Source organism: Halichoeres trimaculatus, unplaced genomic scaffold (assembly GCF_033239565.1).
Source record: "Halichoeres trimaculatus isolate MK-OKI-2021-1 unplaced genomic scaffold, fHalTri1.1 fHalTri1_scaffold_5, whole genome shotgun sequence".
NCBI lineage: Eukaryota > Metazoa > Chordata > Actinopteri > Labriformes > Labridae > Halichoeres > Halichoeres trimaculatus.
In genome coordinates, this window is record NW_027437183.1 from 32,531,899 (window position 1) to 32,556,689 (window position 24,791).

At 41.8% G+C, this 24,791-nt stretch overlaps 1 protein-coding gene across 1 annotated transcript in view; it reads left to right on the forward strand.

The window, feature by feature from the left end:
- specc1la (sperm antigen with calponin homology and coiled-coil domains 1-like a) overlaps positions 1–24,445 on the forward strand; it is a 32,522-nt gene extending 8,077 nt beyond the window's left edge. The window contains exons 2-16 of the mRNA XM_074670080.1: positions 6,151–6,307; positions 6,398–6,536; positions 6,616–8,246; positions 8,561–8,768; positions 11,279–11,352; positions 14,175–14,350; positions 14,595–14,758; positions 15,544–15,671; positions 16,566–16,656; positions 17,274–17,363; positions 17,466–17,622; positions 17,870–17,972; positions 20,673–20,789; positions 20,892–20,951; positions 22,866–24,445. Coding sequence (XP_074526181.1) covers positions 6,188–6,307; positions 6,398–6,536; positions 6,616–8,246; positions 8,561–8,768; positions 11,279–11,352; positions 14,175–14,350; positions 14,595–14,758; positions 15,544–15,671; positions 16,566–16,656; positions 17,274–17,363; positions 17,466–17,622; positions 17,870–17,972; positions 20,673–20,789; positions 20,892–20,951; positions 22,866–22,955 — 3,348 coding nt within the window. The 5' untranslated portion in view covers positions 6,151–6,187 and the 3' untranslated portion in view covers positions 22,956–24,445. The remainder of the gene's footprint in view (positions 1–6,150; positions 6,308–6,397; positions 6,537–6,615; positions 8,247–8,560; positions 8,769–11,278; positions 11,353–14,174; positions 14,351–14,594; positions 14,759–15,543; positions 15,672–16,565; positions 16,657–17,273; positions 17,364–17,465; positions 17,623–17,869; positions 17,973–20,672; positions 20,790–20,891; positions 20,952–22,865) is intronic.
- Positions 24,446–24,791: the final 346 nt, after the last annotated feature.

A 24,791-nucleotide genomic window follows, 5' to 3' on the forward strand; every position in this document is an offset into this window, starting at 1 on the left:
TGTACTAGACTTTGTAAAAACTGTGCAGAAGAAACCTGACTAAAACCAATAAGATCAGTGTTTGTTTCTGAACAGCCTGCAGCAACATGTTTAGCATTCTCCAGTGGGAGAAGTGGAGGATATGTGCCTCGGATGTGAGCTTTGTGAGCAGATGTCTCCCAGCTTTAGTTCATAAGAACCGATTCTGTTTGTGGTGTGTATTTATTCAGCAGAGACTAAAGGAAAAATCATGTGAATTGTGCAAAACTTTGTATCCCAGCTGCAGCACAGTTGCTGATTTTCACGTTGTTCTTTAATTAAGTCTTACAGATGATATGAGATTGCTAATCTTTTCAAACCTACCCCCTAACACAAAGAGTAAGTGATCCGTGTTTGGTAGATTGTTTCTTTGGTGTAACACTGCTTCCTGGCAGTAAATTCTATAGCTCAGTAAAGTCTGTTGATTTCTCCTCTAAAGGACCACCAACCTAAATTGTCTCAGAACAACAGTCCAGATAGCAAACTGATGATGTATTATTTAGTTAGATTTTGCAGATTTAATAATTCCATAATGATTCATAGCACAAAACACAGTCTGATCCTCTTCGTTCCCTGTCCAAAAGAATCCGAGTTGTTTGTTTTTACTGCGGTATTTTTGTTTCACTTTGAAAGTGGACTTTTCATGTTCAGGTTGAGTTTCACATTTCAATTGAGGGTTCTTACTTGACTCAGGCAAACTAGCACTGGCACAAAAGTTAGCTTCCACAATGTCACAATGCTCCCTGCGGCTGAATCACTTTGCCGTTGAACCTGTCTGAGGTCCCTTTTGAGTTTCTTTTAAATGTCCCTGTCTTAGCAACCGATAGGTGAGGTTTTTGCCTGTTCATTCATTGATAAAGTAGCGTTAGCTTAACCGTTAGGCCTGGGATGGAGGTTTCAAGGATACTTTTGTGAATCCTGGCAAACTTGTCTTTTCAGATTTTTCAATTTTTTGTTAATGTTCCATAAAAAAACATGACCCACTCACAGGGGGTGGAAGAAAAAATTGAAAACAGATAAAATCGGGATTTTTTGTTTGGCAATACCAGAATCAGGATTCTTTGTCAAAAATTTATTTATTTATTTTTTAATTCAAATTCTTCATTTTAGTCTTTTCCTCTGTGACTCACCTGATGTAACCTGACATCCCAGACGGACAGTTTCATATACCCACCACGGAAATATTTCACTAGTCCATCTGGGTAGCAGCTCTTCTGATCTGTTTTCAAAGGCGGGACTTTAAAAAAAATCTACAGCTGGTGATTGGACGACCGTTCTGATTAACACACTCACCACAAACCAATCCACATCAAGCCACGGTATGATGTAGCTTATGTGAGCTGATGCTTCTAAGAAACAATAGATGAACAACTACTGAATGACGAGAAACAGCTGTGAAAAAGGCGTTAGACGACAGCTTCCGTTTTTATAAATTTAACTTAAGAATCAAAGGAACGCTGACAAGTACGAAAGTCTGCTGACGTCACGTCTGCTCCCACAGCTCTTTCCTGATTGGGCCGGTCAGAATTTAGCCGAGTGAAATTGTTGGTCATTGGAGCCTGGCAAGATGGACCTGCAGGAGTTCAGAAACTGAATCAGGCACCTGATGTGCATTTTAAGGGAAAATATGGCTTCTGATATAGTCTGTAGACATTATCATCATCATTTAACTTTTTCACATTTTCTGGTGTTAAAACAACAAACTAAAAATCGCACAAATCATAAATATTGAAGAATCACAATTTAAATGGAATCAGCACCCCAAAAGTCGTTATGGAATCAAATCAGGAGAATAGCATATTGTCTCAGCCCTACCACTTAAGGTCAAAGCAGATGTCTAGGGGGTCCTGGGGGACCATTAGTGGTCCATGGACCACAATTTGAGAAGCACTGTCATAAATGGGATGAGCAGCAGAGCTGAGTATGTCGGCTACACCTATAGAAAAATTGCCAAATCTTCTCTGCCAATGCCAAACATTTCATTCTGCCTTTGACTCTTGTTTGGTGTCATTGGAATTGGGTTGGAAGGTTGAATTCTGGAGAAACAAAAAGATTCATTGCCAAAAGATTTGTTACACCAAATAAATAATTTACCAGACACAAATGTGTTTACTTTCTATGCTGAGTTTTCAATAACAAACTTTCACTAAGCAAAACAGCAGAGCTCTACGATGCAGAGATAGATTGTAGCTGGATTTCCTGTGTGCAATAAAAAACATCAGCTCACTTTTTCCTCTTAAGAGCCTCGGTGAGCGCAGAACGCCAAGACGTCCAAATCTGTGCTAAAGTACTTACTCTTTGTCTCCAGCTGTGTCCCAAATAGCTTTTCTCCGTATCATGGCATCACGTCAGGTTCTCTGCAGACCTGGATGCAACATGTGAACAAAACTAAATAAAGCTCTTTGTGCTTTATTTTCTGTTTGGATGCAGCCTGTTTCAGCACCTCTGTGTGAGCCAAATGATTTCACTGAGCTGGAAAACTGACAACACATAATGAAGCCACTACAGCACAGTTACAGAGCTACATATGAAACCCCTTGAGTAAATAGTTTGAATCACCTGTAACTAATTTTAACCCACATTTGGACTGGAATTACACCCAGCTTTGCTGAAATATTTGCCCCCATTAAACTGTTATTGGCCAGAAATCATGAGCTTGTTGAGTTAATCTCAGAGGAGCGAGGCTCTAAATGATGTCCTGGCTGTTCAGAGTAAAGCTCAGTAAAGTAAACCAGTTGCTCAGGAACAGAACAACAGACATCACCTCAGGTTAACACACTTATGTTGGTCTGAGCCTTCACTTTCATCCAGAAAGGAACTCTTTTCCTTTGTGGGGCTTATAAATAATTGAGAAATCCTCTCCTGACTGATGTCTGTGCTCAGGGGCAGAAGATTCAAAGACTAAATTATTCCACCAATCTAAAATGTCTTAGTCACTGTACGAGCTGCGAGCTGAGTCGGTCTCTAGACTGGTTCAACTATCAAAACACATGAGAGCCATCTAGTGGAGAGGCTGGTCTGTTTATGAAAGCCTGTTTCAGTGTTTGTCTCACATTCCTGTGTCCTGGGTGGTCTCTCACAGCTGACTGCACTGCCACCAAATCTACAAACAGAGCAGGGAGAGTTAAAGAACAAATGTCCGTTTATATGTGATGTAAAGATAGATTAAAGTTTAATTCTGCAATGACCAGATTATTTTAATAAGCAGAGTTCTCCACTGCCTCCTGAGCACCAGCCATCTAAAATAAACTTCAATTAAAAAAAACAAAGAGAGATGTTTTGTTAGAGTTTAGAGCAGGGGTGTCCTAGTTTTTATTTTAAAGAGGGCTATAATTAAATTTGTGATAATGACCAAGGACCAGCAGCTCTTACTGACATATTTATTAACCTTGAAAGTAACACATAAATGCTATATGTGATTTCTGTAAAAAAAAATCAGTCTCTAAGCAGCCTCAATCATCCTTGTTCCATCATCACAGGCTGATGAAATTGAACCCCACTTGTCCCTGAGGCGTCTCCTGATGCCAGATGTAGGGCATACTGATCCAACTTCTCTAGCTCCAGTGTGATACCAATACAATACCTGGGCTTACTATGGGATAGCACTGGTAGTGAAAGGCAAAAAAATGAGTATAGGAATAGGGCTGAACAATTAATCGATCTGAAACTGACACCGCAGTTTAATTGAATGCAATTTTCAAATCCCAAAGGATGGTAAGGAAAAAAAAAGTTTAATGTACACAAACCTGAAGGGAGTATACTAACTTGTACTTGTTCTTAATTAAACCAGCAAAAGTCAAAATGCTGTTTTTTTCTGGCAAAAAAAAAAAAAAACCCTGAGAAGCTACAAGATCCATGCAGGAGAATGACTGTGGCTGGCAGGGCCATACCCCTCGTAAACTTCATTCAGTATGGTTTGTTACTCTTACTGACAACTGGAGGTCAATAAAATTTCAGGGTTCCTTTTACTTTTTCAATTGAGAAGTGCAAAAAAGACTTGTTTAAATGTTAGCAGTATCTTTTGTCTTGTTGGTCATACTACAGAATGACTTAAAACTTGTGTTTAGTAGGAATTACTAAAGATAATATTTATTTAAGCTTTAAAATATGTAAATTTTTACCAGCACAACAATTCTTCAGAACTTATAGAAGTTAATATTCAGTTGTGAATTTTTTTAAATTATTTTTTAACCTTTCTTTTACCAGATAAAAACCTATTGAGATCTGGATCTCTTTTGCAAGGGTGACCTGGCCAAGATGGCGGTAGTACACATCACAATTAATAAATAGCTACAGTAAAAGGTACAGTAAAAGAAATGTTAAAACAATACTTTAAATAAATGTAAAAAAAATTACAGAATAAAGTGCCAGAGGTGAGTGAAAACAACAAGATCAAAAACACAAGCACCGCTCTATAGTTTCTTGTTTTTTATTTAGTAAGGAATGGAAGGCTCCAAGAGAAATGAGTTCAGACTAGGGCTGAACAATTTATCGTTTTCAGATCGAAATTGCAATTTTAGACAATGCAATTTTGAGATCGCCAAAGCAACAATTTTTGGCAGCGCTCCTGACTGACTCAGGATCTGTTGTGTCAAGTATTATACACATTCTGTTTTACAAATTTGTAGACAATCTATATGTTAAAAGTGCTGGTAAGCAGGTCAACAACACAAAGCCTCTGTTTAGGAGTAGAAGTTGATGAAAACAGATTATTTATCATCACTATTGATGATTAAAAAATCGTAAATTGCAATATCTGCCAGAAAAATTAGATATTTTCCTAAAATCGTTCAGCCCTACATGTGAATATCCCAAAGCTTGATTTGAAGAAAATCGTGAATCGAATTGAAATCACAATATCTGCCGGAAAAATCGCAATTCAATCTTTTCTTAAAATCGTTCAGCCCTAGTTCAGACAGGTTAAAATCAGTCTGTTGAGTCTTCCAAACTTAAGGGGCAGCAAAGCTGAACGCTTTTTGCCCATTTCAGACCTCACAAGGAACAAGTTGTTAAATGTTCTATTGAGAGCGCAAGGTATGAAAACTTTCAGTTCACCGGAGGAGCGTACAAAGATATAGAGGGACGCAGCCAAAAAGAGCCTTATAAATTAGAGACAGACAGCGAGTGTTCCTGCGAGCTCTTAGAGAAGGCCAGCCAGAAACGGCACAGAGCTGACAGTGATGAGTGAGGCGACTGCGACCGGTAACAAACCTCAAAGCACAATGGTAAACAACATTCAGAGACTGCAAACATTTGGCTGAGGCCGACATTTACAGAGCATCACCATAATCAAGCGATGGTAGAAAAGTTGCGGATACAAGAAATGTTTACCCTGTTGTTGACTGGTAATGAAGCAAAAAGCAGAGAGAGGGCATCAGAGGAAACATTTCAAACCAAGTAGCTAAGAATGCAGGTTTAAAAAAAAAAGGCACAAAGCTGGTTGTCTCGATCAGCATCATGGATCTGCCCCTTTCCATCGACACGGATACTGATCCTTGAGGGGCCCTGATACCAAATACCAGGATCAGTATTGGTGTATTCCTAATCAGATGATCAGTTTTCTGCAGTGTTATGTGCTGCGTAAACATCAGCAAACTCAGACCAAGGAACATGTTCTCCATTAGGGGGCGATATGGGGAAAATAAGTTGAGATGGTTTTATAGCAAGATCAGGAACTTTTATCAGGATTGTTTCTCATATTCAGACTGTTTTGACCAGCAAACATTTTTAGCACCAAAAATTTCTGATCCTAAATTCTGAACTACTTTCCTTCACATTTCATAACTTTAATCTTGTCTTGTTTCCTCTGATGTGTTTTTGAACTCACACATTTTCATATCATGATAAATCCATTCAAATAAAGAAGTCAGCTGTAAGAGTTGTTGAGTTTCTGCAGAATGTTCAGAGCTTTAGTTTCATACAAGTAGCCTTTGCACAGTCCAAATGTAGATTAGTGAGACGTTACTGATAGACTTTGGTTTTGAAAATGAAAATGTCCACATAAATTAGAACATGACTAATTTCTGACCTGGCTTTGGACGTGCCTGGTTTAGAGGATATTGCTGTGGGTAGAATTTCTTCTTCTGTCACTATCTCTAACAAACGTTACCTATGTTCACTCCCTGTGTTCAGATAGAGCCGTCAATGTATCGAGCACAGAGGGCTCAGCATGAAGAAGTCGGTCCGGCCAGTGGTGAGTAAGGTGAGCGGAGACCGAGGGAAGGCAGAGGCCACATCCACCACCGGGAAGTCTGCAGCAAAGACAAACCCAGCTGCCCCTCTGTCCAAAGTAAGATGTGATGACGTGGATTGAAACTGCTTTGATTTTACATTTTTATTTTCTTTTTTTTCCTTTAACTTTGTTTTTTTGTGTGCTCAGGTGAAAAGCAATGATGATCTGTTAGCGGCCATGGCTGGGGGGAATCATGCACCAAGTAATGCTGTCACCAAGACCAAGAGGACGGCCTCTGTTGGGACCAATGCCAGCACCCTGGACAGCAAGCCAAAGACAACATCAGGTTGGACTTTATTTCATGCCTAATGATCTTCTGCACTGTGGTTTAATACAAGTGTAATAACATTTCCTTCTCTCTCAAGGTTCTTCATCCAAACGTGCAACATCTTCAATATCCAAGGAGCCAAATTCATCACGAGACCGTCTCCGTACATCCAGGACCTCAGCCAATAAGAAGCAGGTGGTGCCAGCGACCGCAGCTGCAGATGTGGCCTCAGGGAAGCGCTCCCGCAGCCAGATCCTGGCAGAGACGGAGGGCCGCATGAGCAAGTCCAAATCAGACGGTCAGATCAGTGATAAGGTAGCTCTGGAGGCCAAGGTGAAAGACCTGCTGGGTCTGGCTAAAAGCAAAGATGTGGAGATTCACCACCTCCGCAGTGAGCTCCGGGACATGAGGGCCCAGCTTGGTCTGGAAGGGAAGGAGGAGCCGCCGCAGGAGGAAGCAGGAGAGGAGGAGAAGCCCCAGGTTTCAGCCATCACAGCCGCTGACGTGGAGTCCACTCTGATCCTCCTGCAGGAGCAGAACCAGGCCATCAGAGAGGAGCTCAACCTGCTGAAGAGTGAGAACAGGATGCTCAAAGACCGGCTCAACGCTCTGGGCTTCTCCCTGGAGCAAAGGCTGGATGCTACTGACAAGCTGTTCAACTACGCCTCCCTGAGCCCTGACCTGGCCGCCAGCAGCGGGCAGAGCGACGGAGGGGGAACAGGTACGCTCACCTCCTCAGTTGAAGGCTCAGCTCCTGGATCTCTGGAGGATCTGCTCACAGGACACCAACATGGAGGCTCAGCCGACAACCTGGACAGTGAATCCAGCGAGGTCTATCAGGCGGTCACCTCCAGCGATGACGCTCTGGATGCCCCCTCTGGAGCCTCATCATCATCAGAGTCTGAGTGTGCGCCCAGCAGGGACCGCTCACGGAGGGGCAGCAGCGGTAACGCCAGTGAGGTGTCGGTGGCGTGTTTGACGGAGCGCATCCATCAGATGGAGGAGAACCAGCACAGCACGTCTGAGGAGCTGCAGGCCACCTTACAGGAGCTGGCTGACCTGCAGCAGATCACGCAGGAGCTTAACGGAGAAAACGAGCGGCTGGGTGAAGAAAAGGTGATCCTCATGGACTCTCTGTGCCAGCAGAGCGACAAGCTGGAGCTGTACGGCCGACAAATCGAGTACCTGCGCTCTCTGCTGGAGGAACATCACATATCTTACGCGCTGGAGGAGGACATCAAGAGCGGGCGCTACATGGAGCTGGAGCAGCGCTACGCAGACCTCGCAGATAACGCCCGCTTCGAGAGAGAGCAACTCCTGGGGGTTCAGCAACACCTGTCCAACACTCTGAAGATGGCTGAGCAGGACAACGCAGAGGCCCAGAAGATGATCGGAGCACTGAAGGAAAGGAACCATCAGATGGAGCGCATCATGGAGTCAGAGCGGCAGGGTCGAGCCGCCATGGGGGCCGCGCTGGAAGAGTATAAAGCAGCAGTGAGCAGCGATCAGGCTGAGCTGAGCCGCTGCAGAGCTCAGCTGGACCAGGAGAGGCAGAGGGTGGCTGAGCTCTACTCGCTTCACACGGCGGGAGACAAAAATGACATCTGCCAGCTGCTGGAGGGAGTCCGTCTGGGGAAAGAGGAGGCAGAGGCCAAGGCGGCAAAGTTGCAGAAGGAGCTGGAACAAGCCCACAATGAACTCGCAAGGCTGCAGGAAACTTTTGGCAAGGTCAGTTTAAAGTTAGACAGAGCGTGGCTCATTATTCCTGGAAAGCTTAGGATGATAAATTGATGTGTTTGACCCGAGTGATACTCAAGCCCTTGAGCTTGAGTATTACCAGAATTAGACCAGTTTTTTCTTTAATGGGGCAACATTGAAGCTCAAAGTCAAGCAAAACTTGTATCACTGTGTATGTTCTTATAAAACTTAAATATCTATAAATGACTGTTCATCATTGACGATACTTTACATTATCCAGCTAATAACTCCACACCTTGTTAATGAAATGATGGATACCCCTCTGTCTGTGTGTGTGCGTGCAGCTGGACAGGGAGTACAGAGACTTCCAGGAGCAGGCGCAGGAGCAGATGGCCGAACAGGCGCGCTCTCTGGAGAAACAGCGTTTGGAGCTGCAGGAGAAAGACACGGAAATCGCTGATATGAAGGAAACCATCTTTGAGCTGGAGGATGAAGTGGAACAGCACCGAGCTCTGAAGCTCCACGACAACCTCATCATCACAGACCTTGAGAGTAAGTAGGCGGAAAAACAGACAGACACACAGACAGGGCAAACATGGACTATATGGATGGGTTGACTCATTTTACCTCAGCAGCCAGTCAGGCTCATCAACTCATCCCAAAACAGTATCCAAGGGCAATGCTGTGTTTTTTTTCCGTGTTCACATGTATAATAATGTTGCCATAACTAACTACAACTAAAAACAACTGCAACAATATACTTCAACCTTCAGCAACAGTCAATAATCAGTGCTTAACATTCACTTCAAGCTGGGTCTGGGACCTTCTGACTCATTCTACCCCTGAGGACAAAGAGGAGAAGGCTCAGATTAAGTGCCTAGGTGTTCCCTGAACAGATGAGTCTTCAGACATCTCTTAAAGTAGAAAGGGACTCTGTGGATCGTATAGAGTTAGGTAATTCATTCCTCCATTTGGCAACAACAGAGGGGAAGAGTCTGGCTAGTGATTTGGAGCCACACTGGGCTGGGAGCACCAGGTGTCTTTCACAAGCAGAGTGGATTGGGGTAGAAGGAGTGTAGACCTGGATGAGGGTCTCCAGGTAGGCAGTAGTCATTCTTTTAGTGGTTCAGGCGCTTGTTCAGTACAACTCGCGTGGGAAGATACTTAATCAATATCCTCAAATAATATTTTCATGATAAAATGTTACAGATGTGATAAACTCAACCAGCTGTCTTATTCTACATCAAGAAATCTTTATTTATAAAGCACCCAAATCAAAACAAATATTATCTTAAGACACTGTGCAGAAACATCAACACATCTATACCTGCTAATATATCATTAACAGAGATTAGGAAGTGGTATTGATAACTGGTCCCTGGTAAGAACTGACAAGAACTGGTTTGATCCATCGACATCGTTAGCCTTTGTGCTCAACATTTCCCTTATTGATCATTTACATTATGCTGGGGCAGCTGGACCTTACGTCGACATGCCTCATGTCAATAACACTCATCAGCCAGCAGCAGACCTCCCAAGACATTAGCGGAGATCAGTGTTTAACAAAGAGGACACTAACAATGCAAAGTGCAGTTTGTGCCACGCTGTGATATCATGCAAGAATGGCAACACCACCAACATTTACAAACATTTGTGGATGCATGGCGTTAAATACCAAGAGTGTCATGTCATGATCATTCACTCATAAACTTGATAAAACCTGTAAAGCCTACTTTTTATATGCAGAAAGTTCACTGCACGATTTGAAAAGGTAGTTGATGAAGAATCAGATTGGTAAATGGAATCAATAATGGCATTGGTATCAATAAGATCTTATCAATACCCATCCAAAAACAGAAACCCAGCATTAACCCAAGATGTAGAGTCTGATCTAATCTGAACCTACCATGACTCCAGACCTCTACAGCCTTTAGTTAGTTACAGCGATAAGAGCAGGTTTTCCTTTAACAGACAGAAACCTTGAGTAGAACCAGACTCACATTAGACAGAGATCTGCTGAGACAGTGATGAGGTTAGAGAGAGATTGACAGAGTAATGAAAGTAACACTGGAGCCATAGCATGTAAACCTTTTCTTAGTGAGAGTGCATCCACCATGTAGTAGTGAATAGGCATCAATGATAAACACAGGACTTTGAGTTACACTAGGACTCAAACAGAGCTCATGATACAGTAATAGCTTGTTATTTCATGCTTTCTTAGAAGGTAAATGAAAATTATTATTAGGTAATATGAGATGTCAGCTAATACCAGTTGTTGATCACCTTTTCATGTAGGAAAACGAAGCCAATGTGGAGTTGCAGTTCCTCATATCCACTGTCCACATGTCCACTTGAGGCAGGCTCCTTCATCCAAAAAAATTCTGTTTGATTTCCATGTTTACAGCCTGGTACGGAGACAGTTTGGTCTTCTGTACTTCATTTCCTAATTTTTTAACAACTTAACTGGAGTGATTTTTAAAAATAATTTATCTGTTTTGTTGTATTAAACTAACAGCCACACATAATAAAGATTCATTAAGGGCAGGGCTGGTTGACAGCCTCATTATTCAGATAAAACAAGGGTTTTAGCCATTTCCAAGACACCAGCCTTAGCTCTGCTTCTTTGCAGGATCTGAAACTCAAATTAAGTTCATCATTACATTTCAGAAAACAACTGAAAACTTAGTGTTATGACTAAGTGTCCTAAGCCACTAAGCCTGTTGTCAACCCTTTGATTGAGTTAGGATGAGGTAAAGAGGTGGGTTAGCTGGTGAGCTACAGGGTGTCCACCTGTCTATCATCAGCCAAGCCCTTATTTGATCAAAACTTCACAAGTTATTCAAAGTTTCAACCCCATACAGTGTGTGCTGATAGAGAAGTGAGCTGTGAGATAAACCCAACACATATTTTGGTGGAAATATAGTTCCGCAAAAGCTTTATTAATATTTTTGCTGCTTTTTTTGTCTCTGAGGTTCCTGTAATGTGTTATACAGTCTATATGAGATCTGAGTCCTGTGTTATTGAGTCTGTCTCCTGTAAATGTGTTTCTCTTTCTGTTATAGACTCTGTGAAGAAGCTGCAGGACCAGAAACATGACATGGAGAGAGAAATTAAGATCCTTCACCGCAGACTGAGAGTAAGACTGTCTACGATTTAATACCTGACAATATGTACGAGATTTTTCCCACAGTACAGAGGATATGCTTCATGACATTTTCTGGTATCTTTTGAAGAAGTAAAGTGTTTGAGGTGAGAAACTCACCACAAGCTCGCTCTACCTCTCCAGACTGCTTTCACACATCAGCTCATCTCTCACACTTTTTTTTTTTTACAGCTGTTAGTGTTGAGCCCACCCTGATAACGTCTTAATATAACTGTGTGTGTTGTGGGTGTGAAATGGGTTTCAGTAAGCTGAGGAGATGCTGCTGCTTGCAGGGATGAACAAACAGACGTTGACTGGCTCAATGGTTCCCGAAGTGGGAAGGACCCTCTGTGGGGTCACAAAACAAAATTGCATTTTTGATCTGTTTTTTTTCAAAAACATATAGAAATATAGAGGTCACATTAAGTATGAGAGCAAGTTAACAGAAAATGTTTGATTTTTCTGTTTTGAGGCAAATTAATTTAGAAAATACAGTAATATGTGCACACAGGTAATTTGATTTTCTGCTGATCAGCTAAATTAATTATCCCAAGGCTCTTCTTTTTTTTTTTTTTTTGCAAAAGGAAGTCCCTAATCTCTAGCACCACCAATAAAGGGCTCACAGGCAGAAAATTCACCCCTGGACTAGTTGACTCTCTTGGTCCCTTAGAGTATTTTTTATATCTTTCAGCTTGTTATTTTAGTCTGTGAGCTTGTTTCAGTTCCTTGTCACGTAACTCACTTTGGTAAAACACTGCATTTATTGGATAACGAGCCTCGTGTCTATACGAAGCTGGTTTTAGTCACAATTTGGTTGAAAGGGCGTTGATCATCAAAGAGTCATAACGTTTGCCAAGGTGTGGCTTTAATTGTTAAAGGTCCCATATTCTGCTCCTTTTCTGCAGTTTAATATGGATCATTGATGTCTTCATGAAATGGTAGTAACATGTTTTGGTCCAAAAAGCCAATAAATCAAGCACAGCAGCATTGTTTCCAGGCTCTCATAGCCCCTCTGTTCAGAATGGTCTGATTTAGTGGGCGTGACCTTCATATGTAAATGAGCCACAGCTGATACCGTCCTGCTCTTCTGCGTCACTGAGAGTGGCGCCACGAGCGCCAATTGTTTAGAAAGCGGCGAAGCTCGTTTATCGTAACATGGCTAAAACAACAGGCTAACCGCAGCTAAAGTTAGCATCCTGAAGCTAACACAGAGACAGTGGGGACACTGAGGAAAAGCTCTTACATCTGCTCCACAGCACACAGCATTTAAAACACTCACATTTCCAGGGTCTGAGGTTTGTTGGTGGATGGTTGGTAATGCGCCTGGATTCAGGACCAGTCTATTCGCTAGCCCTCTGTTGGACTAACCAAAGTTGGAAAAGCAGTCAGCCATGAAGTGACTAGCACAAACATGCACAGTTTTACTGAGTGTAGCTTGCACATTTCCTGATAAATGAACTCTAGACACTTAGTCTTGTCTTCTTCCTAGATGGGAAGCTTGAGCATGGAACTATGTGGCTGTTAACAGCCTGCTGGGGAGATTTCTCCCCAGATGCAGGGGACCAATCAGGTCAGACTTGCTCCTGATTGGTCAAAAAGGGAAATTGTTGACGTAGGCAAACCGGAAATTCCAAACAGCTTGTTTTAGGTCAGGATTTTACATTCACAAGCACTACTAAGTACAAGTTTTGTCATTAAATATCACATTTTGTGGGCTGAGAGGAAAGCCAAAGACCCACAAATTTAACTACAAGACTTAATAAAGTGATTGTTGCATAATATGGGACCTCTAACTCAAATTACACAACACAGTGACTGACACTTGTTTGAGAGCACTTTCACCTCAACAGTTTGTGTCCCCCAAACCACAAACAGTATGAAAATAATTGGGGGGTCTTCACTCTATCAATCAGTCAGTCAATCAAACTTTATTTGTATAGCACTTTTCATACATGATTTTGTAATAAAGAGTGTTTTACAGCAAAGAAAATAAAATGAAATAAATAAATAAAATGAAATAACAAGAACTGGAATAAAAAGCAGATAATTGCATGATTGAAATAAAAATTGAAAACATAAGACCCCTGCCAATCCCTTCTCCCCAAACCACATTCACCAATTCAACAGAGTTAGAATTAGAGGACCGAGGAAACGCCATCTTGGATTAAAAAGAGGAAACACAGGAGCTAAAACCAAAATAGTAATTAATTAATTAATTAAAAATGAATAAATAGATAAAAAAAATAAAAATAAACTCCATGCTGAATGAGATTGGGTTTCTTCAATCTACAGCAGATGTGTTCTGTCTCTTTGGCTCCGGGCATTTTTCCATGAACATGATCTGAGCTCTCTGAAAGTAATTCTGAATAATGCGACCTACTTTGAGACAAACTTGTTCACAAAGATAGAGAAATGTAAGCTGCCTGTATTTTTGAATCAGGAGTCACAGTATCATGATGTGCTGCTCCAATATTCAATGAAGAACAATACTAAACAGTACTGTAGATTTAATCCAGGTATGTCAGTATAGCCTTTTTAATCCCTTGATAAATGACAACGAAAATACATTGCAATTTCAAAAAATAAAATATAAAAAGTGGAGATATGTAAGACTTAGTATTCTCTTTTTAAACAATGAAACTGATATTTCTTACAGTTGACTTAGTCACAGGAAGGCTGTGTTCACATACTGGCACATTTCATGGCATGACAGTGATTGTGTGTTTGCAGGTAAATACACGTCACATCTTTGCTCCTCAGCTTAAATCTCTGCAGCTGTTTCCTCACTGCCTGTGTTAACGCGTGTGTTTGTGCAGGAGGAGTCGATGGAGTGGCGTCAGTTTCAGGCTGACCTGCAGACCGCCGTCGTCATCGCTAACGACATCAAGTCTGAAGCTCAGGAGGAAATTGGAGATCTGCGGCGCCGGCTGCAGGAAGCCCTGGACAAGAACGAGAAGCTGAGCAAGGAGCTGGACGAGGTCAAGAGCCGCAAGTAAGACCCTCTTAGAGACTGTTGGAGGAGCTTCAGCGGTCACTCTGACATGGCCGTCTCATGTTTATAAACAAAATGTGGAAAGATTAAGCTGTGCTTATTAAATAATGATTAAATGTCATTCATAAATCCCACAGCTGTAAACTTGTCTCTACAAACTTGCTGATATTTTTATTCATTTTGAAGCTGAGTACAGTCCAGCATTGTATCATAATGGCACTGAGCTGACTGTGAATGTTTCCAGGCAGGAGGAGGAGAGAGGCAGAGTTTATAACTACATGAATGCCGTGGAGAGAGACCTGGCTGCTCTCAGACAGGGGATGGGTCTCAGCCGGCGGTCCTCCACCTCCTCAGAACCTTCTCCCACCGTCAAAACCCTGATCAAGAGCTTTGACAGTGCCTCACAAGGTACCAAACAGCCACACCTCTTCTGTGTTTATGATTCTGTCTGATTCTGCTGCAGCTGACTTTTCATGTGTTTAGCATTAAAATGTTCATATTTTATGTTTTTATTAGCTCAGAGGTTATCTCACCATGTTTTTAGGATCTGTGTTTAATGAGATTATTTGCTTTAATGGAATTGATATCAGAAAAAAAACAGACATCAGTATTTTACTTAATTAATGCCATTCATCCTAGCCTTTGTCCTCAGACCAACATATTTACCTAAGAGAGGGGGTATTGTGCTCTTCTTACTTTAGCCTCTATCTTAACTCTTAGCTACTGTCTCTTTAAGGCTGCCTTCTCCAAAAACCCCTTTCCTCTGATTGGCCAGCCCCCTGGAGGCCTGTCAAGGACAAAGCTATGGGCAGGCCTTGGTGTTTGAGGCCTGTCCCTCCAACCTTTCATGAACCATTTAGGAGATCTTTCTGCTCATCAGTTCAGCAAGTCTTGTGAAGCTTTAGTGCTTTTTTTAACAGGGTTTCGCAGCGTTTTTGGAAGGCTTTAGGGATTTCTACAACACATGAACATGTAGAGGTTTGAAAATCTGCACACAACCAGTATGACCATCCAGTGCTGTTATTCTTATCCACATTTGAAATATAAGAAAGCAGGATATCCCTTCTTTAAAGCTTTGAGTTTTAAGAGCATGTTCTATGACATCAAGAGTTTATTTGGGTATTCGTGTGGCAGATAACTTAATTGATTTCATTTGGACTGATGTATTTTTACATTTTGTACCTTTAACCCAGGTCCAACCCCCGGTTCCTCGAACGGTGCCGCTGTGGCTCCAACAGCTGCAGCAGCCCCACTTCCACGCACCCCCCTCAGCCCCAGTCCCATGAAGACCCCCCCAGCAGCTGCTGTTTCCCCCATACAGGTATATTTTGTTGAAATGTTGAAAAACTGCAAAAAATTATTTCTGTGATTAATTTTGTCGTGATGGTGAACACAGGATCCTAAACTGTCTGACAGAAAATGGACAGAAGAGCAGAAGAAAGATAAACAGGAGAGAGATAGAGCATGAGCTAAAGGCTAACACAGGAGCTAAACTGTTCGTGTTAATGTTCATTCCAACCCACAGTCAGCAGTTATTCTGCAGTGGTCTGTTCAAACTTGAGAGTCTATCAGTAATTGAAGAGTGAGGTTACGTTAGCTCTGCTTGGTAGATGACTGGCAGGACATAACCAGGATTTACCAACGTTACACATTACAGACATGTCTTAGGGCACCGGACAGTCAGCTGTGCCAAATGTAAACGGCTACTAAACTACTTACAAACTGACAGTGTTTAATTGTTGTCACGTTAGCCCACAGATGCGTCGGAGCACAGGGCTGACATGTAGCGCTGCATATAGCCGGCTGCTAAGACGTTTGCTTGATGTCATGTTACGAACTGTATCACTACAAAACTGTACTGATAAATACCTTACGTCAGCACATCGTATCCAGTAAAAAGTTTTCTTTAACAAAGAAAATTTGTTTTGATCTGATCTCCATTTAATTCCAAAACAAACACACGCCTCACTAAAAATAATTTACGACAGTGTGTGGAGACTCCAGGCCACAAGGTGGCGAGGGAGTGCAGTTAAAACAGACCCTCCTTATAGCATCTTTAATGACAGGCTGCTTTAATGGACCCTGTTGGATAAGGATAAAAAGATGACTCCTTTAAGAAGTGCAAATCATCAAATTGTAAAATACTCACTGCAACAACTTTGCTTTTTAAAGCTGATTTTTTCCTCTCTCTCTCTTTTGTATTTTGCTGTTTCAGAGACACTCCATCAGTGGGTCTGTGTCCACAACTAAGCCGCTGTCCTCTCTGAGTGATAAGAGGCCAAGCTACGCAGACATCAGCATGCCAGGTGAGGAAGCTGTGATTGTTGAAACTGTTTAAACTATAACAGTTTTTTTATTTTAAACTCTCAAAAATATGGGTATAAACCTTAATTTGAGAATATATTTTTTTTTTAAGTGGTTCAAATACACAGGATATTTCAGAGTCTTTTTCTACACCTCACTCACACACAGTGACCACTTTCTGTAGAAACATAAATGGGCCGTCCACTTTCTCATGAGAAATAACTTGTCTGATTTTTCCCAGAGGCCTGGAGTTGGGAAGCAGCAGGTTCTCTGTGTGTGGACTCCATGTTTAGTTAATCAAAACACCAGAGTGGATGATAAGAGAGAAATAATGAGCCATCACATGAACTTCACAGTAATCCTCCGTTAACTCTCACCACCAGTGAGTTCAAGTGTTTCATGTGAACGTGCAGACTCGTTCATAGCCCCCCGTGCTCCTCTCATCTCTCTCTGATTTATTGTTTTCATGCTAAGTGAGGAAGCTGGTCCGTCGGTATTCCCTGAACTCAGCGGGGCTGGAATGTGGCTCTTAAATGACCCTGTTACTTCTTATTGCACAGGAAGTCCCTTATGAAAACACTCTTCTGAATGGGATGTAAATACTTTGTTGTGTCCACAGCTGAGCACCTTCTCAGGGGAGCCTCGGCCAGCAGGCCCCCATCTGCCCTCCAAAGGGTCTCCAACATGGACACCAGCAAGACAATCTCAGGTTAGAGATGCCAGTTAATGTCAAATAAACGTGTGAAAACCTGCACAAAAAAGAAGTGAAGGTTTAAAGGAGAACTTAAATTTGTCTCCTTTGTCCCGGCAGTGTCCCGCCGAAGCAGTGAGGAGATAAAGAGGGACATGTCCTCCACAGACGGATCCTCCTCCACCTCTCTGATGGCAATGAGTGCAGCCTCCTCCCCACTCTCCATGTCCTCCTCCCCCACAGCTTCTGTCACCCCCACAGCACGCAGCCGTCTAAGGTACCGCCTCCTGTGGCACTGAGTGGCCTCTAACCCAAACAGTCGTACAGTTTTATCAAAGCTGGCTGAGTTTTCCTAAACCTTAGTAAAAAAGCATGCCCAGCTGACCAGTTTAAGCTCTATTTCATGAAAAGATAGAGGCCATAACAGTTTTCTCAGATCACTGCTGACATTTTAGTTTACCGTATATTCAGTTTGTCTCACTGGTTGTTCTCTCACTGTACATGTCTCCCTTTGTGTCTCTCAGGGAGGAGAGAAAGGACCCGCTGTCTGCACTGGCCAGAGAATACGGGGGCTCGAAGAGGAACGCTTTGCTAAAGTGGTGTCAGAAGAAGACTGAGGGTTATCAGGTAGGTTCCTGTTACTCCAGGTACTTAACACCTGCATCAATTCAGACTCTGTTTCACCGTGTGGAAAAGAGGCCTTTCCCCTCCTTGGATGGGATCGACTGGAGGAGGAGGTCTCAGTTCCAGTTGAACCCTGGGGAATTTAATTCAAAGGGATAAAACAAACAACTCAGCAAACGTAACAAACAGCAGCTTGACTCATATTCATGTAGATATGGAGAAGAGGAACAGCTGAAGCTTAAACTGAGCATCAGGATGGAGAAGAAAGGCGATTTAAGTGACTTTGAATTTGTCATGGTTGATGGTCAGAGTATTTCAGAAACTGCTGATCTACTGGGATTTTAACCCACAACCATCTCTAGGGTTTACAGAGAATGATCCCAAAAAGAGAAAATATCCAGTGAGCAGCAGTTCTGTGGGTCAAAATGCCTTGTTGATGCCAGAGGTTAGAGGAGAATGGACAGGCTGGTTGGAGCTGATAGAAAGACAACAGTAACTCAGATAACCACTGGTTACAACCGAGGTCTGCAGAAGAGCATCTCTGAACACACAACACGTCCATCCTTGAGGCAGATGGGCTACAGCAGCAGAAGACCACACCGGGTGACCCTCCTGTCAGCTAAGAACAGGAAACTGAGGCTACAATTCACACAGCAACACCAAAACTGGACAATAGAAGATTGGAGAAACGTTGCCTGGTCTGATGAGTCTGGATTTCTGCTCCACATTCAGATGGTAGGGTCAGAATTTGGTGTCACCAACATGAAAGCATGGATCCATCCTGCCTTGTATCAACGGTTCAGGCTGCTGCTGCTGGTGTAATGGTGTGGGGGATATTTTCTTGGCTCACTTTGGGCCCCTTAGTACCAACTGAGCATGGTTTAAAGTCCACAGCCTACCTGAGTATTGTTGCTGACCATGTCCATCCCTTTATGAGCACAGTGTACCCATCTTCTGATGGCTACTTCCAGCAGGATAATGCTCCATGTCATAAAGCTGGAATCATCTCAGACTGGTTTCTTCAACATGACGATAAGTTCCCTGTACTCGAATGTCCTCCACAGTCCCCAGATCTCAATCCAATAGAGCACCTTTTGGAAGTGGTGGAACGGGAGATTCTCATCATGGATGTTCAGCCGACAAATCTGCAGCAACTGTGTGATGCTATCATGTCAATATGGATCAAACTCTCTGAGGAATGTTTCCAGCATCATTAATCTATGATACCAAGAATTAAGACGGCTCTGAAGGTGAATCAGGTTCTAGCAAGTTGTACCTAATAAAATGACCTTTTACTATATGTGTAACATCACAGGACTCTATTATTGAGCCATCTACGTCATTGCAGTCCTCTCTGGTTTATTTGTTCGGTTGAGTTTTGTTTTTTGTTTTTTTTGGGGGGGGGGGCTTTTTGGACGCTCTTTCAGAAAGGACAGGGCGATGCATAGAGCAGGAAACAGGGTGAGAGTGGAGAGTGACATTCAGGATATATGCTGCTGGTTTGATTCAAACCTTTGGCTGACTGCTCACGGGGCTATTCTCATGGGACACACGACCTCACTGCTAGGACATAGCGGCACTCTGTCCTCGCATTTCAACATACAACTTACTTATGCAAGCAGTGCAACCAGAACACATGATGTGTTTACGTCTAAGTCATGGGAAAGAGAGGCTGTCATGTAACGACACGAGGACAGCCCTCTAATGTGTGTTTTGGCCAGCTTTACAATATTTCTGTGTGAGCACAAAACAACCCCAGGGAAAAATGCTCTAATGTATCATTCCGTTGTCTGAATCAGTAGAAATCAAAAGAACAGGACAGGTGTGACAGAACGAAATACTTTTTCCCGATTGGTTTAGAAAAAATGCTTTAAAAAGCACACAGAGTATCTTTGTGGTTGCCAGTTTAAGCCTTTTCTTTGGGATTTACAGCAATGGGTAATGTTTGGTTAGCTTTTGCAGCAACTTCACACATCTGCCGTGTAGATAGGAAGGCAAACAATGCTGGATCTCTCACCATGTTTGTCCTGCGCTCTGTGCTCTTGTGTGATCAAGCTGTAGTTGTGGGTCATATCAGTTCCGCCCGTGCTCACTGGCTGTCGCTGTTTGAGGTCTTTTCTTAGAGAGCTGACACAGATCAGAGAACAGGTGCAGAGAGACAAAAGTCTACACACTGGCTTATAAATATATCTGAGATATTTATAAATGATAATCCATGGGTGGTGCAGGGTCACATCCTAAACTAAGGTGATGCCACCTCTTTGAACCGATGCGTTGTAGGCTATGGTTACCATGACTCCTCCAGTCTTCCACAGGAAGTATGCACCATTTAACACATCCTGTGTGTATCTACCTTTCAGCATGGTGACATAAAGCCACGGTGGAGGTTTCAGACCTCAGATTTACAGCCCCTGTAAAGGTCAGCAGGTTGATGGGAGGAGAGATGATAAATGTGATATGGACGAGTCGTGTTGATACTTCATAAAAGAGGCAGAGTGTCTGCAGTTAAATCATTTTAAGGAGTTTAGTGATGACTGAGTTTATTGTTGGGCATCGTTAAAAGCAGGGGAGTGACATTAATGACCTGGGATAAAATGTTGAACCCTCTCAGCTCAGACGAGGTCAATCTTTGACTTTCCATCAGCCTAGTGCCGTTCTGTTAAGTTAAATCAAGCTTCAATGTGCCATGACTTTGTTTTTCAGAACATCGATATCACAAACTTCAGCAGCAGCTGGAATGATGGACTGGCCTTCTGCGCTGTGCTCCACACCTACCTGCCTGCACATATCCCCTATCAGGAGCTCACCAGCCAGGAGAAGGTGGGTACAGCTCCTGAAGCCCTGAGCTCTGAGCTGCTGTGACTGTAGAATATGTAAAGAGGTATTACCATGTGTGACTGTGACTCTCTGGTCTTTTCACAGAGGAGAAACTTCACCTTAGCTTTTCAGGCCGCGGAAAGTGTGGGCATCAAATGCACTTTGGTAAGCTGTACACCACACTGACACCTTTGACTAAACAGCTCATATATATAATAAACAAGGATGAGTAAAAACTATACTCTGTGCCCAAGGTAGAGGGATGGGTACCTTTCATATTTGAAACGATGCGGTATTAATGCCCGGTACCTGGCAACCATTCCTGGTACTCAATTTTTGGTACTTTTAGTGTTTATGTGGTGAAAAAAATTCATTTTTTAAAATAATCATATATATATATATGTGTGTGTGTGTGTGTGTGTGTGTGTGTGTGTGTGTGTGTGTGTATGTGTGTATGTGTGTATGTGTGTGTGTATATACACTTATACAGTGGGGAAAACAAGTATTGAACGTGTCAACTTTTTTCTCATCACATTTATTTCCAAAGCTGCAATTCAAACAAAATTTCTACCAGACATTGGGATTAACTCAAATAATCCACACATGAAAAGAAATCACAACATTCAGGTCCATAAATAATGATCATGTCGAATTAAGTACAATAACACAGGAAAAAAGTATTGAATACGCTAACTGAGACTATATATATATATATATATATATGTTTTTTTTTTTGTTTTGTTTTTTTTTGTTCTTTCAATTTAACATATTTATTTTTCAATGTAAAACATTGAAATTCATGTCCAAAATGGAAAATCTCCTACTATTCCACTCCCTCACAGTCACAAGGATGTATTTAGGTACGTTAACATGGTCCCTTTTGATTTCACATAAAACAGTACCTGGTACTTTTGACAGAATTTGGTAGGTACCAATCAAAGTACCTAATTGGGTACCCATCTTAGCAAACAATACATTTTCATAATGGTAAATCTCAGTTACAAAGAAGAAGTTGTCAGCTCATCTAAATTATTTGATTAAAAAAAATTTTAATGGTGAAAGATCATTTGAGCGCTGTCTGTAAAAAAAAAAAATTGTGTCAAGACAACATATCAGATGCTGAACATAGACATGTTTACCACTTTACTGAATCACCTCGTCTTTTATTTAACACTCTATTTCTTCTGTCTAATGAAAGGTCTCTTCAGTCTGTTTTTAAGTGTAGTTGAGTGTTTAACGTTAAAAACTAAGGCTGGGATTCTCCCAATTCAATTCTTTTATGATTTTTGGGGTGCTGAATCTATTTAGATTGTAGTTCTTTGATATTTAGCTTTTTGGGGAATTTTTGCTTTTTAACACCAGACCAAGTGAAAAAGTTGAATGATGATGATGATGATGATGATGATGTCTGCAGGCTATATTAGGAGCCATGTTTTCCTAGGAAATGCACATCACACCTGAGGCAGTTTTTAAGATTTTTAGACTGAAATGAAAGATTTAAATAATAATAAAAAAAAAGATTTCGAGAAAAAAAAAAAACACCATTTAAATTGTTAAGCCAAAAATCCAGATATTTAGATTCAGTGATTTATTTTCCCACTGCTATTAAAACCACTCCAGTGTCTATGCATTGAAGCTCTAACCCAGAGAAATATAGCTGGCATATTAATCAAAATCAGATTTATTACCAAGTAGTTTTATTTTTTCCAAGGAATAATTCTTGGTCTGTTAGTGCAGAAAATAGTCAAAAAGCAGGTAGCATTGATAAAATCTTAAGAACATTAAAAAAATGTATTTGTATGCAAAAGTAAAAACACTTAAATGTGTGGTAAAGCAGCTGTAAATAATCTAGCCTGATTTCCTGATTCCTCCTCTCTGTCTGGTAACCACACAGGAAGCTGTTTGTAGGTGTCTTTATGCTCAGCAGCACCAACCAGCTGCCCACTGCTGTGTTTTCATTACTCCACAGACATGAGACACAGATCAGTGTTCTCTTTTAACCCCAGCCAAATAGAGGCTTTGATTTGTGTCAGGTGTTTTGTTATTGCTCCTCTCTAACTGTGTCTTTCTCTTTCCCAGGACATAAATGAGATGGTGCACACAGAGAGGCCTGACTGGCAGAGTGTCATGACGTATGTCACAGCCATCTACAAATACTTTGAGACCTGAATTCACCTCCTCACACACCCTGCTCCTGCAGCACAATCAGAGCCACGCTAGTCCTCCTGAGCTCTCCACGGTCAACTGTTACCTCGCCCTCCAGCACCACAGCAACTCACGGTCACACATGCTGCACGTCCCGGGCTCCCAGCATTCAGCATCAGTTACAGCAGGACACACACATACAGCTTCACTTTCCTCCACGCAGTGTGGAGGGGGCTTTGTGTAGAGTTGTAGTCTAAGGGCTTGTCTGTGCATCAGCTGATAGTAACTGTGGTTAAAGCCTGATGAATCAACATGAACTGACTGGGATGAAGCCCCTCAGATCATCTCGAAAAAGAAACCCAGTCTCAGTGCCTTCTACCTGGCTCTCCTGGCTGATACTGCTTCACAGTTAACTCTGCTAAGAGGGATTCCCTGTAGATCTTACTCCCTTTGCAAGGGGAGTACTTTTTACTAACACATCACAAGGTTTTCAGCCAATGTAGTCGGACTTCCTTACGACCCTGAAAACTCACTGAAAAGGAATTCAAACTGCAGCAGCCTTTTAGCACCAAGTCTTCCAGATGTTACAGTCCGATACAGATGCCTCTCTTTCAAAGGATAAAGTGCCTGTGTGAGTTGGAGACCAGGATGTGAGCTCCTCGTCCTCTGAGGAACTGAACTTTTGAAACAGTTTGTGAAGCTGAAGATTTGAAAAATTGTTGCCAAATATGTTTTCGGGGCCTCTTAAATTTTGAGTTCTGGCTCGTTTGGTTATCAGGACACACTGACGCTGCAGACTGCTCCTCCATCATCTTCTTATCATCACAAGCAGGAACACACTCTGTTCTGCAACACTACACACACATTTATCTGAGCAGCACTAACACTCACTGTGTTAAGTTGAACCAATATTCATTCAGTGTGTTTGGAGTTTGACACTAAGCTGTAAACTGTTGCGTTTCAGAGGCCGGCTGTTGCTTTGCACTTCTTTCACTGAGCACATACTGAAGTGATCGTCTGAGTGAGCAGCATTCAAGAGCGTGTTTGATATCTGACGTTGTGTTCACATCAGAGAGCCTTAAACTTAGAAACGTAGAAAAATAAAACATATGATTGAGGATTTGAAAACCAGCAGAACAAAGGCGGATTTTAAAAGGTCAGTGCAGCTTGTTATTAAAGGAATAGTTCAACCAATTGTCAAAAAAAATACTTCCACCACTTTTTTAACAAATTTAAATAAATAGATCAATTCTTCATAAATATAATGTGAAGCTAAATCCAGCTGCTTAGCTTAGCTTAGCTTAGTTTAGGAAACAGGAGGAAAGAGCTGATCTGACTCGGTCCAACCCAAGTTACAAATTGGAAAGTAAAGGCTCGTATGCAGATCTTCCTACAGGGTCATATCAGCTGTTTCCTGTCCTCTGTAGCCTGTTGATTCATATTAAACGTGCAGAAACTTTCCTCATTCGCAGGAAAACATGTCGCTGAATTTCTTCTGTAGTATCTTTAACATCGACAAATGTTGCAATTATTTATTTTTTGCTGAATCAAAACAGGCGTTAAATTGTGCCATTGACTTCTTCTGTGTGTTACTTTCACATTTTAAGGCGTGAAATTTCAAGCATCACAAGCTGTTACTCCAACATTGTTTTTTATTCTTACATCTTATTTAATTTAACAGATTTCCTTCAGCTGCAGCAATGCAGATATCATTTAACGTCCCCTCATTTAGCATTAACAAGCTTTAAGTACTAACACCATAAAAACACTTTCATATATTTGGAACTTCACCTTTGAAAGTTATCTCCATTATTTGTCAGCAGTTGTTACTCTACATTTACACGCTGACAACATTAAAGT